Raw genomic sequence first — 13,785 nt, 5'->3', positions numbered from 1 at the left:
CCTGCTCTGCCAGGGCTGCCTCTGGCAGAGAGCTCTCTCATCCCTTCCGCTGAGATTTCAAACGAGAGTCTCTAATTAATGACATCTCCCCACTTAGCTCTTGATACACAGACAGATGCTGGGTCTTTTAGGGCTGGTTTGAGACCTGCAGCGCTCCCTCTGTGGCATGCAGCATCTGGTGAAAAATGTTCCTGTTGCTGACCTGGGTTGGATCTGATCAGGAGTAAAAGACATCCTGGGAGCGGGTCCTGCCGGGGCAAGAACCTGACGAATAACCTCCTGTCTAAGAGAAGTCCCGTTAATTTTAGGATTCCCAGAGGCATACAGCAGAGCATGGAGGGATATAAATATGCATTTGCTGAATCTGGTGAGAACATAATATGTCCTGAAAAACTCCCCCTTGGTAATTCTTCATGTTGCACATCTGCACTCCCACCCACAGCCTTGCAGCTGCAGTAGTTTTAAGTGAAAAATAGATTTGTTTGTTTTAATTTTAACAAAAATTCTTAGGCCAGCACGAAGCAGTCCAGCTCGGTGATGTACATGTGTGTGTTACAATAGGTAGTTCCTGAGTTGTGGGTTTAGATGATCAATATTTATATTTGTCCACACAAGAACACGAGCTTCAGCTTAGTTACTTACCTTTTCTAATTTCATCTGTAAAATATGGAAATAAGATTTACCATAAATGCCTGATTTTGGGCTTATTGGGGCTTGGTGAGCGGTCTGTATTGTCAGCTCTTGAGCTGCTGGGTATTAGTTCTGCTCTCAGCGTCCAGAGGTTACTTGTTCTGTCTGCCTGTATTAGAGTTAATTTACAGTATCATTCAGAGGAAAAGAATATGGACCCTTTTCTGTGAAAATAGTGTAAAATTGCCACAAAGTACTGGGAAACGACTGTGCTCAGTTCCTAAAGATCAATTTATTCACCAAAGAGATATGGGGCGAGTGGGCAGTTCAGAGAATCGCTAATGGGATAGAGAGCCTTTTGCTTCAAAGCCACCACTTCTGATCCAGGTCAGGGCTGTGCTAACCCGGGGCTGTTAACATTTGAGGGCTGGTGGTTGTCCCCTCAGAAAAACCGATTGTGGTGGCATCGCCTGTTTTTCTGCAGAGGCCTTAACAGCTATGAGGACCACAGGACCTTAACGGGACCACAGCTGGTCCTGGCTGTCAGCTCCGTAGACGCAGGGAGGTGTCTGGAGGCTGTGCTGTCCCTGAAGCCTGGGGCAGCGCGTCCCCAGGCTGGTTATCCCGCGGTGCTGCTGGGGAGGAGGGCTGGCCTGCAGCTCTCAGAGCTGTCCATTTAGCATGCTCAGCTGGAGAACCCAGCTGCGGGCTCATCCTTTATCACCCGGGGGTTCATTGATGGCATGAATCTTAATGGCAAATCTAGAGAAGCACCTGTTTATCTTCCGCTGCTGTTTATCTTAGAGTCTCCTTTGGCTGTTTTCTAGATTCAGCTTGGCGTGCGATTCACTGGAAGCTATGAATTTTGCATGCACTATTGACATTTCTCTGTGTTTTGGTCAGCTTTATTCTAGAGAATGACAAAACTCAACACACGCAGAAAAAGCAATCTGAGAGTATACTGGGAGCATTGTTGTTTTGCTCATAAAAGACCATGCTGAGAATATCTCAAACCCCCCTTATTTCTGTCCTTCCATGCCTTTGAAGAAGGCGTCGTACTCTCTTTGTAGACAGAGGGGCACGTGGTCTCTTTGGAAGACCCTAAAGTGCTTGCCAGAGGTTTTAAAGGTCAGAGTTGCCAGGATCTGAGCTTTTGTGAGCTGGCTGGCACAGGAACATTTTGCATGGTGCAGGCTATAGAGAAGGCAACTGCTCCCTTTGCTCTCAAGTTATTTTTTCCTTTGCCACTTTATGGTTTTGCTGTGTTTTCCCTGGGAGTTCCTAGCTATTTTTTGGGTTTTTACTTTTTTTTTTTTTTTTTTTTTGCCCCTTGAGCTCTCTGGTTTTGCTTTAAGAGTTACAGCACCATTGATTGTATTGGCTGTCTCAAAAATGGTGTGCTGCTTGCTGTCTGTGGGCTCCCTGCTGCTAAATGCTGCCAGTGGGACTCCAGAGCATTTAGATCAATAGAGCTATCATGGCCTTATTTTCCACACTGTCCCCATCCCGGGGATGTGTGTAACAACTGGAGAGAGCACACGGGCCCTCGGGTTGTTTGTTACACAGTAAAGATCCACACGCTGGCTGCATCCGCGATACGGGGTGGGGGGGGTGTTTTGGTGGGGAGAGGGGTACCTAGGCACAGGGGTGGCACCTGCCCTGGCAGTGCCAGCTGCTCCCCTGGCGCACTCTGTATGCCCTGAGCGCACACGGGGCTGGGCTTGTAGAAGGAGCTGTCATTAATTCCTCCCTGTTTGCAGGTAAATTCCTTCTGTCAGTAGGGGCTGGGTGCTGTGAAACAGCGTGAAATGAAGCAGGATGCTAATGGGATCTCCCACGCGCACGCAAACCCGGTCCCGTGCTGGCAGTCGGAGCTCAGCACCAGGTCTGCAGCCCCGGCTGTGGCGCTGAGGAGCAGAGCCCTCCGTGCTGGGGCCAGCCCACCTCCCTGTGCCCTCCAACGCACGCGGGAAGCCTCACGCGGCGGCGGGGTGGCCGTTTAAAGACACATGCGGCTACGCAGAGACCCGCGCCCTGCAAACCTCTAATAATGTAGTCCTGGCTACGTCGGAGTTGGGAAATAATGTTTTTACTGAAGGTACAGCCTGTAATAGAGCCTGGTCGCCAAATTATAAACGGGACAATATAGCAGTCCAGGCTATTCTGGGCTCTCAGTTATCTCATGGCAAAAAATTCCAAGGAATATCCTGCAGTTGTTGCTAACAGATGGACTAAATAATTTCTCTGGGAAGGAAAGCATCCACTGATACCATTACGTTTTTCCTCCAGATCCCATCTAATGCCGAGGCTGAAAGAATCACGCTCCCACGAGTCTTTGCTCAGTCCCAGTAGTGCTGTAGAGGCTCTGGATCTCAGTATGGAGGAAGAAGTGGTCATCAAGCCAGTCCACAGTAGCATCCTGGGACAAGACTACTGCTTTGAGGTAAGGAGCCTTGTCGTCCGTCCCGGGGCCGTTTGCCACGTGCTGGTGCTGAGTGGGGAGCCAGGTGTGGGGTTGCATCTTGGGCTTTCGCTGTTACAAAACATTTCTGCACTGAATTGCTACACAGAGACCGTTTCATAAGCAGAAAATTACTTCCGTCTTCCCAAGGAGGATCATAACGACAAAATCAGAGCAGTGAGCTCCTCGCCTTGTAACCGTTGTCGCCGCAGAGCTTGCTTGCTGGCACAGGTGCGGAGCTACCTGAGGCTGTGTATTAGCGGAGCATAAATTTGTAGTTTGTGTTCATGCAGATATCAGAGAGTGCTAATCCCTACTCAGTGTTCACAAAGACATTATACGTGGTCACAAAGATAGTCTGCTGTTGTCAGTGGGAGTGTTGAGGACTTCGTCTAGAAAACTGAAGCTTCACTTGTTTGGGTAAACAGAAAAATCTGTGAGTATTTCGATTTTTTTTTAACATCTGTTATGGCATGTGGTTAGATCTGTACTAGCAGGAGGTGGTAGGACACGTACGAACCAGTCTGTAGTCAGATAATTCAGTGTAGTATGTCTTGGGAATCATTTGTCTTGCATCGTGGATGGCAAAATATTATTGCTGATGGCAGTGGCTGAATATAGAACTGGGAAATAGTTTTCTTACAGTAATAAGGTGGTTGATACTTGTGTTTCTGTGAAGAAAAGGTAACCTGTTTGTACTTGAACTTAGAAGAGCGGGTAAACCGGATATCCATGGTTGGATCGTACCGCAGGGGGGTGATGGGACTGCAGGCTTGCCCTGATGGGCAGTGCTGGGTGAAGACAGCCTTGGCAGTGTCCAGGAGGCGTCAGACTGGAGAGACTAAGAGTTTTTTTCTTTACTGAGAATAGCATGCTGGGACAGAAATGAGTTAAGAGATCCCTATCTTAAAATATAAACAGGTAACACAAGAACAGTCTTACAAAAAATAGCCCCAAACACAAACTCTGAAGTGGGCTGGGGTATAAATTTTCCAGTGCTGTTCATTCTCTGTAGAACTGAGCAAGTGCGGCAGGTCAGGAGGAGAACAGTTTTGTAAATTATATGGCCTCTATTACATCCCACTCAAGAAAGATAAAATGAAGCTAGATGGAAAATAGATGTGACATCCATAATATAAGAGTTGTTTACCAATTCTGTTCGGCGCACAGGAGTAGGGGAAGGGATATGAACAGTACTTGTAGAAAGTTGACTGAGAGGGAAATTACACAAGTCATGCACTTGTAAGGAGGAAGAAGATCTTATTTCTGAGTTGGATAAAGAAGAGTCGTACAGAAAAAAAGAACATGTTAATTGCTGTTCTGCAAACCCTGCAGAGGAGAGGAAGGATGCCAGAAAACAAAAGGGACATTGATTTGTAACTGATGGTTACTCATCAACAAGCTCCAGCGGGAAGGACTGAGGTGAGAGCTAAACGGCATATTGTGTTACTGCGTTGGTCCTGGACCTCCAGAGAGCCTCTCTTGAATTCGGAGTGAGGTCAGCGCCGAAATGAGTTTGCAGATCTCCCAGGGTCCCTGGTGGGCAGCAGGCAGTGACCACAATCTGCTGTACTCTTAGGTACAGCTGGTGGAAGCAAAGGGTTAGTGTTGCCTTCGGGCAGCACAGGGCTGGAGGGACGAGCCCGGGCCGTGCCTCGCACCGGGGCAGAGGAGCAGCGGGTGCTGGGACGGGACGGGGGCTGCTGCTGGCCCCTCCGGACCCCCGCGGGCATTGGCACAGGCAGTGTTATCGCATGGTCAGGCAGTAAAGCCAAGCGACAAAACCACACAAGCATCTTCTCCTCCTCAGTGCGTGAGCGTTGCCTTCAGTTATTACTGTGGCCTGAGGGTCCCGTCGGTGGCCTGTGATCCTGAGTCCTTCAGCGTTGCTTTGTCTGAACGTACAGGCAAGACTTGGCAAAGGCTGCTGCGCCTTTCAGCGGAGGCTCCGCGAAGAGCAGTAAAACCTGCAGTGGTTCCTGTGGCCTGGAACTGGGCACGCTCTGGCTGAAGTCTGCACGAGGCTGAAAGGAAGACTGAAGTTGATGGCCAAGAGCCATGACACTGCTGTGTGTGGGAACGCTGAAGTGTGAGAAGCTCAGCTGACAGCCTGGAGAAGGAGCCCTGACTAAGAAACGTCAAGTGAGACGTTACTGCCAGAGTCACGGAGACAAAAGGAACCGAGACATTTTATGCACGGTGGATGGTGAAGGTGCCGCGGGTTGGTAATGGTGCCTTGTCCGAGCACTCTGAGGCTAGTGTGGATCTGTTCTCTGCGGGGATCTGTCAGGAACGGCCAAGTTTGCTGTCTCAAATTGAGAAGTGAAGCATTGCTTTCTTGGGCGATGCCAGCCTTACGCTGTTCTTAACTGCCTTCTCCTTGCGGCGGGGCGGCGGGCAGTGGACAGTGCTTAGGAAGCTGCTTCCATCGCCAGCTGACTGGTGTCTCTTTGTTCTCACTTGCGATGTTGGCGCTGAGCGGGCTCAGCACGCTCTTTGGGGTCCCTCACCAACAACAGCGTGCAGCAGCTTTTCCAGAAGCCGACTGTGGTCCAGGCTGCCCAGCACGGGCAGTGCGAGGTACGGCGTGCCACAGGTCCTCCTGCCGCAGCAGCAGCCTCGTGGCTCGGAGAACAAGACGTCAGGGTTTGACATGGCTGCAGATGGAGTCGCGCTGAAGAGGGCAGGTTCAGAGAGAGAACTGGCAGCGCACCCGAACAGAGACAAAAGCAAGAGGTGCCAAAGCCATCTGCGGTGGAAAAAAACCAAGTGGCTCGTTTGGAGGGAGCTTGGCTGTATGAAGGTACGGTGCAACTGTTTTTCTCCTTTAGCTCAACTGACCTGCATTAAGACGTGCCGAAGCTGACTGCTCAGCTCTGCTCGCCCTCAGTTGGGCTCTGCCACGGGTAAGGAGAGTCAGCAGTAATGCAGTGCTTTTTCAAATGCTGCGTTTAGCTTTTTCTGCTTATTTAGTCCTATGAAACTTGCTTTTTTCTGACTTGCTGAGTACTTGGCAGTCAGTATTTACTTGTTTTCTTCATTGATTTTTTTTTTAAAAAAGTTACTCAGCATCATCTTCGGTCCCCTTATACGACTTCCCGGTCAGCATAATCATCTAATGCCACCGCACATGCTACGGGCGCTAAATATACAGCGGGCATCTTAGTCCACTAAAGGAGACTCGGAGTCCAGACTCCCAGAGCCTGTTCCTGGCTCTGCTATTTGTGGGGTCCCACTGTCTTGGGCCAGGCCGGGAGTTGGGACTGAAGGGCTCTGTTAGTGTCTTGGCAGACCAAAGCCTTGCCCTGTTGCACAGCTCGTGTCTGGGCTGTCGCAGGACGTAGCTGGGGGATGCAGGGCAGGAGAAAGAGCGACTGCTGGGCTGTACTTGCTGCACTACAACTGAAACCGTGTCGCCTCATCCTGGCCTCGCCTGAGCAAGGGAGAATTTAGCGGAGCTATATTTAGCAGAGCTAAATTTAGTCCAGCTGTGCAAATGTTCGCCGTTGCTCGCACGGCCCTTCGGACGCCCTGAGCAGCCGTGCCAGGGCTGCGGGGCTGGCCCAGGCAGCGCCGGTTTGCTCTTCTACGCTTGCTTATGGTGGTATTTACCAGCTTGAACCCCAGCTTTTCCTCGTAAAATCTTTTGAACAGTTTGGGTGAAGCGGCTTCAATAACTCAGTTATCATCTTCTGTTGTTACTCCGGTGAGATTCCCCCAAGTGTACTTTGAGGAACCCATGCTGTACCTAAGAGGTTCCTAAAAGTGACAAGATTTTATCTGGCTTAAGGGATCACCCACCTGAGGACTGGGGATAATGAGTCTGAATAAGTAACATTTTAGAAATTAATGAGTTTTATTAATTGAGTTTTTCCTGTACATTAGTGGTATTGTAGCGTATCCAAAATCTTGATGAGACCAGAATACTGTCTTTATCAAGATAATTAATATCTCACGAAGATCGTTAATGCCATATGATGTTTAGGTCAGAGCTCAAAGCTGGGATTGAAGGTATTGCAGATCTGGGGAAGATTACATTTTTGGTCACACATGGTAGATACGACCTTCAACTCCCATCAGATCCAGAGGGCTTCATGTCCGACACATGAGGATTTTCCCCTTCTCTCTCTTCACTATGACAGTTACAGTTTTGTTTAGGTTTTGGGTGGTTAGTTAATCAGTAATTGTTTTGGAATTGAATAATAAATTTTACCATGATAACTCAATATGTTGGCTTAAATGTGGCAAGAAGATATATTAGATATTCAGCCTAACGGATACGTGGTAAAAAGCTGAGAGTTAATGAACAGATTCAATAGGACAGCTAAATTGCATGCTTATTTATTTGGATCTGAATCCTCTGGGCCGCTGTGGGATCCACGTGTGTCACCAAGGAGAACTTTTCTTTAAGAGAGCATCTTTCAACAAAAATCAAAGAAGTCATAATTGTCTTTTATGGAAGAACTTCCAGGTTTCTTACCAAATTCTCTAGATCTGAGAACATTGTTTGCAAACGCGTTTGCACACGAAATTCCCATTAAAACAAAAGAACAGAACAAAAAACTAGGTGAGAAATGGCCTTTGAGGAAATGGACTAATGGGATCATTTACTGAAAGGTGTATTTGACCTATTGCACCTTTATTAACTGGTTTCTAAGAAGTCAGTGGGGACTGAATTCTGTCAACCTTAGTCAGAATATCACTGGGTTTTTCCCAGTGTGGGGTACAGAAACCTGGGTGTAACAACCTGCAGGGCAGCACGGCTGTACCAGTAGTGTCAGGACTTTGATGGTTTGGACCTGAAAATGGATGATTTTAAGTCTTTCGCAGCTGAATTAGATGGGCCAAATAAGGCAGGGCTCAAGTGCTGGATTCTTAGGTTGTTGTCTGAAGAACGGCTTTGAAGCCTTAAAATTCACATCAGTCGAGGAGCCAGGGAGCTGTCTGGAGCAACGCGCGTTTGCTGTGCATCTTCCATGTTACTTCACTGTAAGTTCTGTCCTTAAAAACTGTTGCTAAGTGGTACCTCTGGGATCTTTGTAATTCAGTGTTAACGACAGTGCAGCACCGTGTCAGAGGTAATGCAGCCATGCATTGCTTCTCTTTCGGTGTCGTTACCGGTCAGGTGGATGGCTATGCTCGGCTTGAACGCTGTTACAGGAACTCTTGCTGAGCAAAGAATCAAGATGCAAAGCTGCTGTACCCTCTGGCAGAGCAAGGCATAGGGATCACACGCGGTGGACACAAGCCTTGCAGGTGACACACCTCTTGTGAAGGGTCGGGGATGGAGGTTCACATGAGCATCTGCAGCAGCAAACAGGAGATAAAGCGGCCCTGATTTGTAATGGGAAACTTTGAAGACAATGGAAATACACTGAAGCATGAAAGGATGCTGGAAAGACCATACTACTGGAGTCTTTTCTTGGAAATAGAAGATAACTTTGCTCAGAAGAGTATGCAGTTTTACAGGACAGAGGATGAAAGTGCGTAAGGACAGGGAGGAGTGTCTGCCTGACAGAGAGAGCTTCTGGGATATCAAGGGTTGGAAGATTTCTTGCATTTGCAGTGTAAAGACAGGATAGGCTTCTTGTCATTTTGTCCTGGTTAGAAATGCCCGTGTTCAAAGGAAGGGATGTGCTCGACTCATCACTGAGGTTAGCTAATGACAAATCTTAGCAAGTGCCAGCTCTGCTCTAAGAACAGGTTGGGCTTCTGAGAGATACATGAAATTAAAGGAGATTGTGTCTCCCAGCAGCAGATAACCCAGCGAGCAGTGTGTGAACACAAACACTGCGAGATGATAAAGTACTCAGAAATAATTCTGCAGCTTGAGACTGGCGGAAATGAAGCTGAGAGGGGAGTTGTTTAAAGTATTAGCCAGGTCTGTTTGGCGTGCAAGCAGAGATGTACATACAGAATGTTACTGGACATCACCAAACGCAGCAAATGCGAGGAAGGGCAGAGCAGCTGGCGAGGGCTTGTGGGCAGTGCAGAGTTCTGGTACCACGGTCACGGTCTGTCAGCTTGCCAGCAGGGCCTGGAGAGGATAGCGGCTTGAGCCATACCTGTACAGGAGAAGACACAGAGAACTATGGCCCTTTAAGACCTTGGCTCAGTAACTGATGCTGAGGAAGCTCGGTGTGGTGGATGGGAAGAAATGCTTGGTGCCTGTTACCCTGGGGCTGCCGGGCAGCGGCTGCTCTGGTGGGCTCTCAACAGCATTGAGTTTCCATGTGGTCGCAGGGATGTGATAAGGAGTGAGGGGCGTTTGCAAAACTGGAGACGTCACTGCTGCAAGTGTGCTGCTTCAAAACCCGGCTGTGAAATCCCAATGGCCAGAGGAAGTCACACAGATACTGCAGGAAGATCCCTTGGAGTGATACTGGAAGCGTGAGAGGGGAGGGCGCAGCAGCACCGCGCTGCCCGTCTCCAGCTCCGGCAGCCCCAGCCTGGTTCTCCCCGGCTGGGGAGCAGGTGCTGCGAGCACCGGAGCGCCTCCGGCCGGGCGGTGACCTGCTGCCCTTGCCGCTGCCGGGGCTGTGGTATATTTACTTGGCCCCGAGTTCTTCACAGCATGGTCTTCAGAAGCAACAGGACACGAAGGGGGAAGGTATGAAGTCAGCCTTTCCGGGCCTGATGTTCTGCTGAAAACAAGGAATGGGTTGTTACTATTGCAAGCTTTGGGCTGAATCTGGAGGAATGCCAAGTGGTTGCAATTTATCTTTAGTTCATCCAAGGATTTGTACTCTCTCAGTTGTGGAACTTGGTGGTTTAAAGCGTCGCATGCATGGGGCCCATTATCTAGTGTTTTCTGGTGTGGAAGAGAAGAAGTAATTGGAATTTGCTTTTATGATTATTTCTGTGACATACAGAGTTGCCCTGTTTTCCCGCTAGCCTTAGGGGCTGTTGCTTCATGCTTGAGTAAAGCTGTTTACTTAAAAAAAAAAAAAATCCACTAGCACCTTTCCTAACTCCCCCTCTCCCCCCAGTCACAGTCTGCAGTGTGCTGGTCAAGACATAATCCTGTTCCTTTCCCTGTAGGTGACGACTTCATCAGGAAGTAAGTGCTTCTCGTGTCGTTCTGCAGCAGAGCGAGATAAATGGATGGAAAACCTGCGGCGTGCCGTGCACCCAAATAAGGTAGTGGCTTTGAGGAATTGCCTCTGTTATAGTTCAGTTCCTCGTTATTACATTTTATAGCTCAGTGCATAGTAGCAGCAGGGGACGTATTGTCATTTTAGTGAGTAAGTGTAACTGTGGGTCAGCCTTTTTCCATATTGCTTTCTTTCACGACTATATTTACAGGCAAGTGCCAATTATTTCTTCCCCTCTTTTCTCAGCACATGCCGCTTCAGCTGTTGCTAAGAGTTGATCAGGCCTGAAAAGTCTTTGGTCTTTCTCTGTTACTGGTGATACTTGCCACTTATGTGGGACTTTCCACCTCCCAGAAGCTCTGGGACAGATGTCAGGTAGCTGCCAGCGAAGTTACAAGACCGAATAGTCTAAGGAGTTCACATATCACACCTCCTGTCTCTGGTAGTACTTGCAGTGTCTGCTTTAGTGATGGAGAAACTCAGATACCCATCGCAGTGACTTCTCTGAGGCGATAGTGGAACCCTTCTTCAGTCAGTTGGGGTGGCAAAGTCATCCCGTCTGGGATCTACAGAAACAAATCCTTCTCTTCACTAGAACACAGGGACACCCAATATGCGGTTTTATGGCCCACTAAGACTAAGTATGTCCTAAAATAAAATCTACAGCTGCTTCTCCCTGTCTGCGCTGGAGTTAGCTAACAAAGATTGATCAGGACTAGATGAGCGGCAGGATTTCACAACTGATGAGCTCAGTCAACAAATCTTTTTTTGCTGATCAGAGGAGGCACAAATTTTGGGATCCCATTAATTCATTCCTGGGATCAGAGCCACATAACTGTGTGTACAAGTTGGGTGCAGGCCTGGTGGGTTGCTAAAGGAGCCCTCTGTGTTGGAGTCTGTTGACCCCAGCGCGGCGCCAAATGTCAGTATAAACGATTTCCTTCGATAGCAGAATGGGAGCAGCGAGGGGAGGGGTGGACTTCTGCCTCTGGCAGCATGTTCCTGCACGTGGAGTTCCGTGACTCCAGGGCTTTCCAAGAGCAGCAGCCTGGTAGTGATGATCTGAAAGAGCAGTGTAAGGTTTGTGTGGTCACACTTACCATGAGAAAAGTCCCAGGAATGTGAGCTGGGGCTGGGCACATCACTATGGCTTTGAGAGGCAGTGGTCAGTGGAAATGCGTTTGGAAGTGTGCCCTCATCTCAAAACACGGCATTAACTGATGGCTAACTTTCCATCTTTGTTTGAGTTCATAGACAATAAACTCTCAGTATCTGATGGTATTTCTCTCAGGAGTTCAGTGTTTTTGTACAGCTCCTGGGTGTATTTCCTGAACCTACAGTAGCCCATTGTGGACTTCCAGCAGAAACGTTCCTGCCCAGATTCATAAGCTGAGCAGAGTAAGCCGTGGTTGCTGTTTCAGTGAGGGGTTTCCAAACAAAACAGGTTACTGCAGAATCCCTAGCAGCAGTTCAGCTGCAAGTGCTTTCTCTTTGAAGCTACTCCTGCAACAGATGCCCCTGGATGTTCTTCCAGGATGAGGGAGGCCAGCATCACTGGGGAGCTCTTAAAGATCCACAGTATCCTTTCCTCCATTATGGTTTAAAAGCTATCCAAGCCAAATATCTATTTCTGAATTGTAATGATTCTTCTGTGGAACTCGCTCTGTCTCCCATAATTCCTCTCAATGTTTTAACTGGGTGCTCTGGACTTCTGCCCTAAAATATCGTGGGGTTTTGTAAATGCTTCCTTCCCTGGCGGGGGTGGTTGCATTCCAGCCATGGATGAGGTGACCCCTGGGTGTGCGTTCAGATCCCTTTACTGTTGCTCTGTTACAGTAAAGAAAATGTACTCCAGTGCTGCTGTAAAGCAACTCTACTAAGAAGGGAGGCGGTTGTGAGATACCTGTAACATAGCCTCTGTTTTGCAAAGGCCATTAATGATGGGTGAAGTTCTTGGCAGTGAATGGGAAATGGGACATTCACGATTTGGAGGGGTGTTATCTTCCTTGTTCCTTATATTAATTGGCACCAACAGACATGGAGAGCGCGGTGATATTTGGAAAATTAACATAAGTAGTGTTATTATGCAAATTCCTGAGAGACAGTATTTCCTTAAAATAAAATGTAATTAAGCCTATGCTCATTTAGCACATCCGAAATAATTAACGCGTATCTCCAGTTTTGTTGTGCCTGGCTTTGTGGGTTTTTTACTGACCTTTTTTTCTTTGCATCGTTTTTTCAGGACAACAGCAGAAGGGTAGAGAATATGTTAAAGTTATGGATTATTGAAGCCAAGGACCTGCCAGCTAAGAAAAAGTACTTGTGTGAATTATGCCTGGATGACGTTCTTTATGCACGAACTACCTGTAAATTGAAAACTGATAATGTATTTTGGGGGGAGCACTTTGAATTTAATAACCTCCCATCGCTCAAAAACATTACGGTGCACTTATACAAAGAGACTGACAAGAAGAAAAAGAAGGACAAGACCAATTTCATTGGACAAGTGAACATCCCCGTCAGCTCTGTCACGGGCCGGCAGTTTGTAGAGAAATGGTACCCGGTGGTCAGCCCCAACCCCGGAAAGGGCAAGTCCCCGGGGCCCATGATCCGCATCAAGTCACGCTACCAGAGTATGAGCATCCTTCCCATGGAGATGTACAAGGAGTTTGCCGAGTACATCACGAACAATTACATGGTGCTGTGCTCGGTGCTGGAGCCCTCGCTGAGCGTGAAGAACAAGGAGGAGATGGCATCTGCGCTGGTGCACATCCTGCAGAGTACAGGCAAGGCCAAGGTAAGACCCCTTGTCATCCGTACCATCCCACCAGAGACCATCCGGAGCGGGCTCCTGGGCTGGGGCTTGGAAATCACCACATGAGTTGGGCTTCAGGCCCAGCCATCGTGAGCACACTCTGATTTTCCTTTTAATTACGAACAAGTTGGTAGCACGTGCAGTGCGAATTGCTTAATTAGCAAAGAGGTTGGTGGGACCACAAGACACCAACCGAGTCATTTTGCTCTCCTCCTGGAGGCTCAGGGGCCAGGCTGTTACTGTATAAACAGGCACAAATGTGCAAGTAAGCAAGAAGGCAGTTTTCAGGGATGAAATGTAAGCAATGCTGGCTTAAGCTAAGCAGCCTGTGTGCGCTGGGTGTTCCTGTGGGAACCGGCAGGTTCCCCGCTCCGCTCCCCCCCGTCACCGTGCTGCTGCGCTGAGCACCCAGCAGCGCGGGAGCCGAACGGGAGCGAATTGCCTCTTGAGAATTTCAGAGCAAAGTCTGCCTGTGGGTACGCGTGTCTTCAGGGTCTGTCCGGATGCTTCTGGAAGGGAGGTATGAGGGGGTGCTGCAGCGCAGCAAAGCCCGGGGGTGCTGGGCTCCCAGGGCGGAGCTCGTTGGAGGGTTGGTGCTGGCCAGCTTGCGAGTGGTGGAAGTTCAGTTTTTGTGGAGCACTTTGAACACCCTTTGTGGTTGGGAATCCCCTCCTGGGTCTGGGGAAGAAACAGGCCAGGAGGAGGCAAAGAGTGGGATTTATTCCTCGTTGCGATCTGTGAGGGTACAGGCAGGGTGAGCAGAGCTGGAAACCCCCTTACTGGGG

The 13,785-nt window shown here is 48.8% G+C and overlaps 1 protein-coding gene across 8 annotated transcripts in view; it reads left to right on the top strand.

The window, feature by feature from the left end:
• Window positions 1-13,785, top strand: part of DAB2IP (DAB2 interacting protein) — a 204,521-nt gene that overhangs the window by 153,634 nt on the left and 37,102 nt on the right. For all 8 annotated transcript variants that reach the window (XM_064468964.1, XM_064468962.1, XM_064468963.1 and 5 more), the window contains 3 exons: window positions 2,920-3,073; window positions 10,133-10,231; window positions 12,428-12,982. In XM_064468964.1, coding sequence (XP_064325034.1) covers window positions 2,920-3,073; window positions 10,133-10,231; window positions 12,428-12,982 — 808 coding nt within the window. The remainder of the gene's footprint in view (window positions 1-2,919; window positions 3,074-10,132; window positions 10,232-12,427; window positions 12,983-13,785) is intronic.

This window comes from Phalacrocorax carbo, chromosome 18 (genome assembly GCF_963921805.1).
Source record: "Phalacrocorax carbo chromosome 18, bPhaCar2.1, whole genome shotgun sequence".
NCBI classification, from domain to species: Eukaryota; Metazoa; Chordata; class Aves; order Suliformes; family Phalacrocoracidae; genus Phalacrocorax; species Phalacrocorax carbo.
Note: the sequence above shows the minus strand (reverse complement) of the source record. Positions and strands in the feature narration are given on the sequence as shown.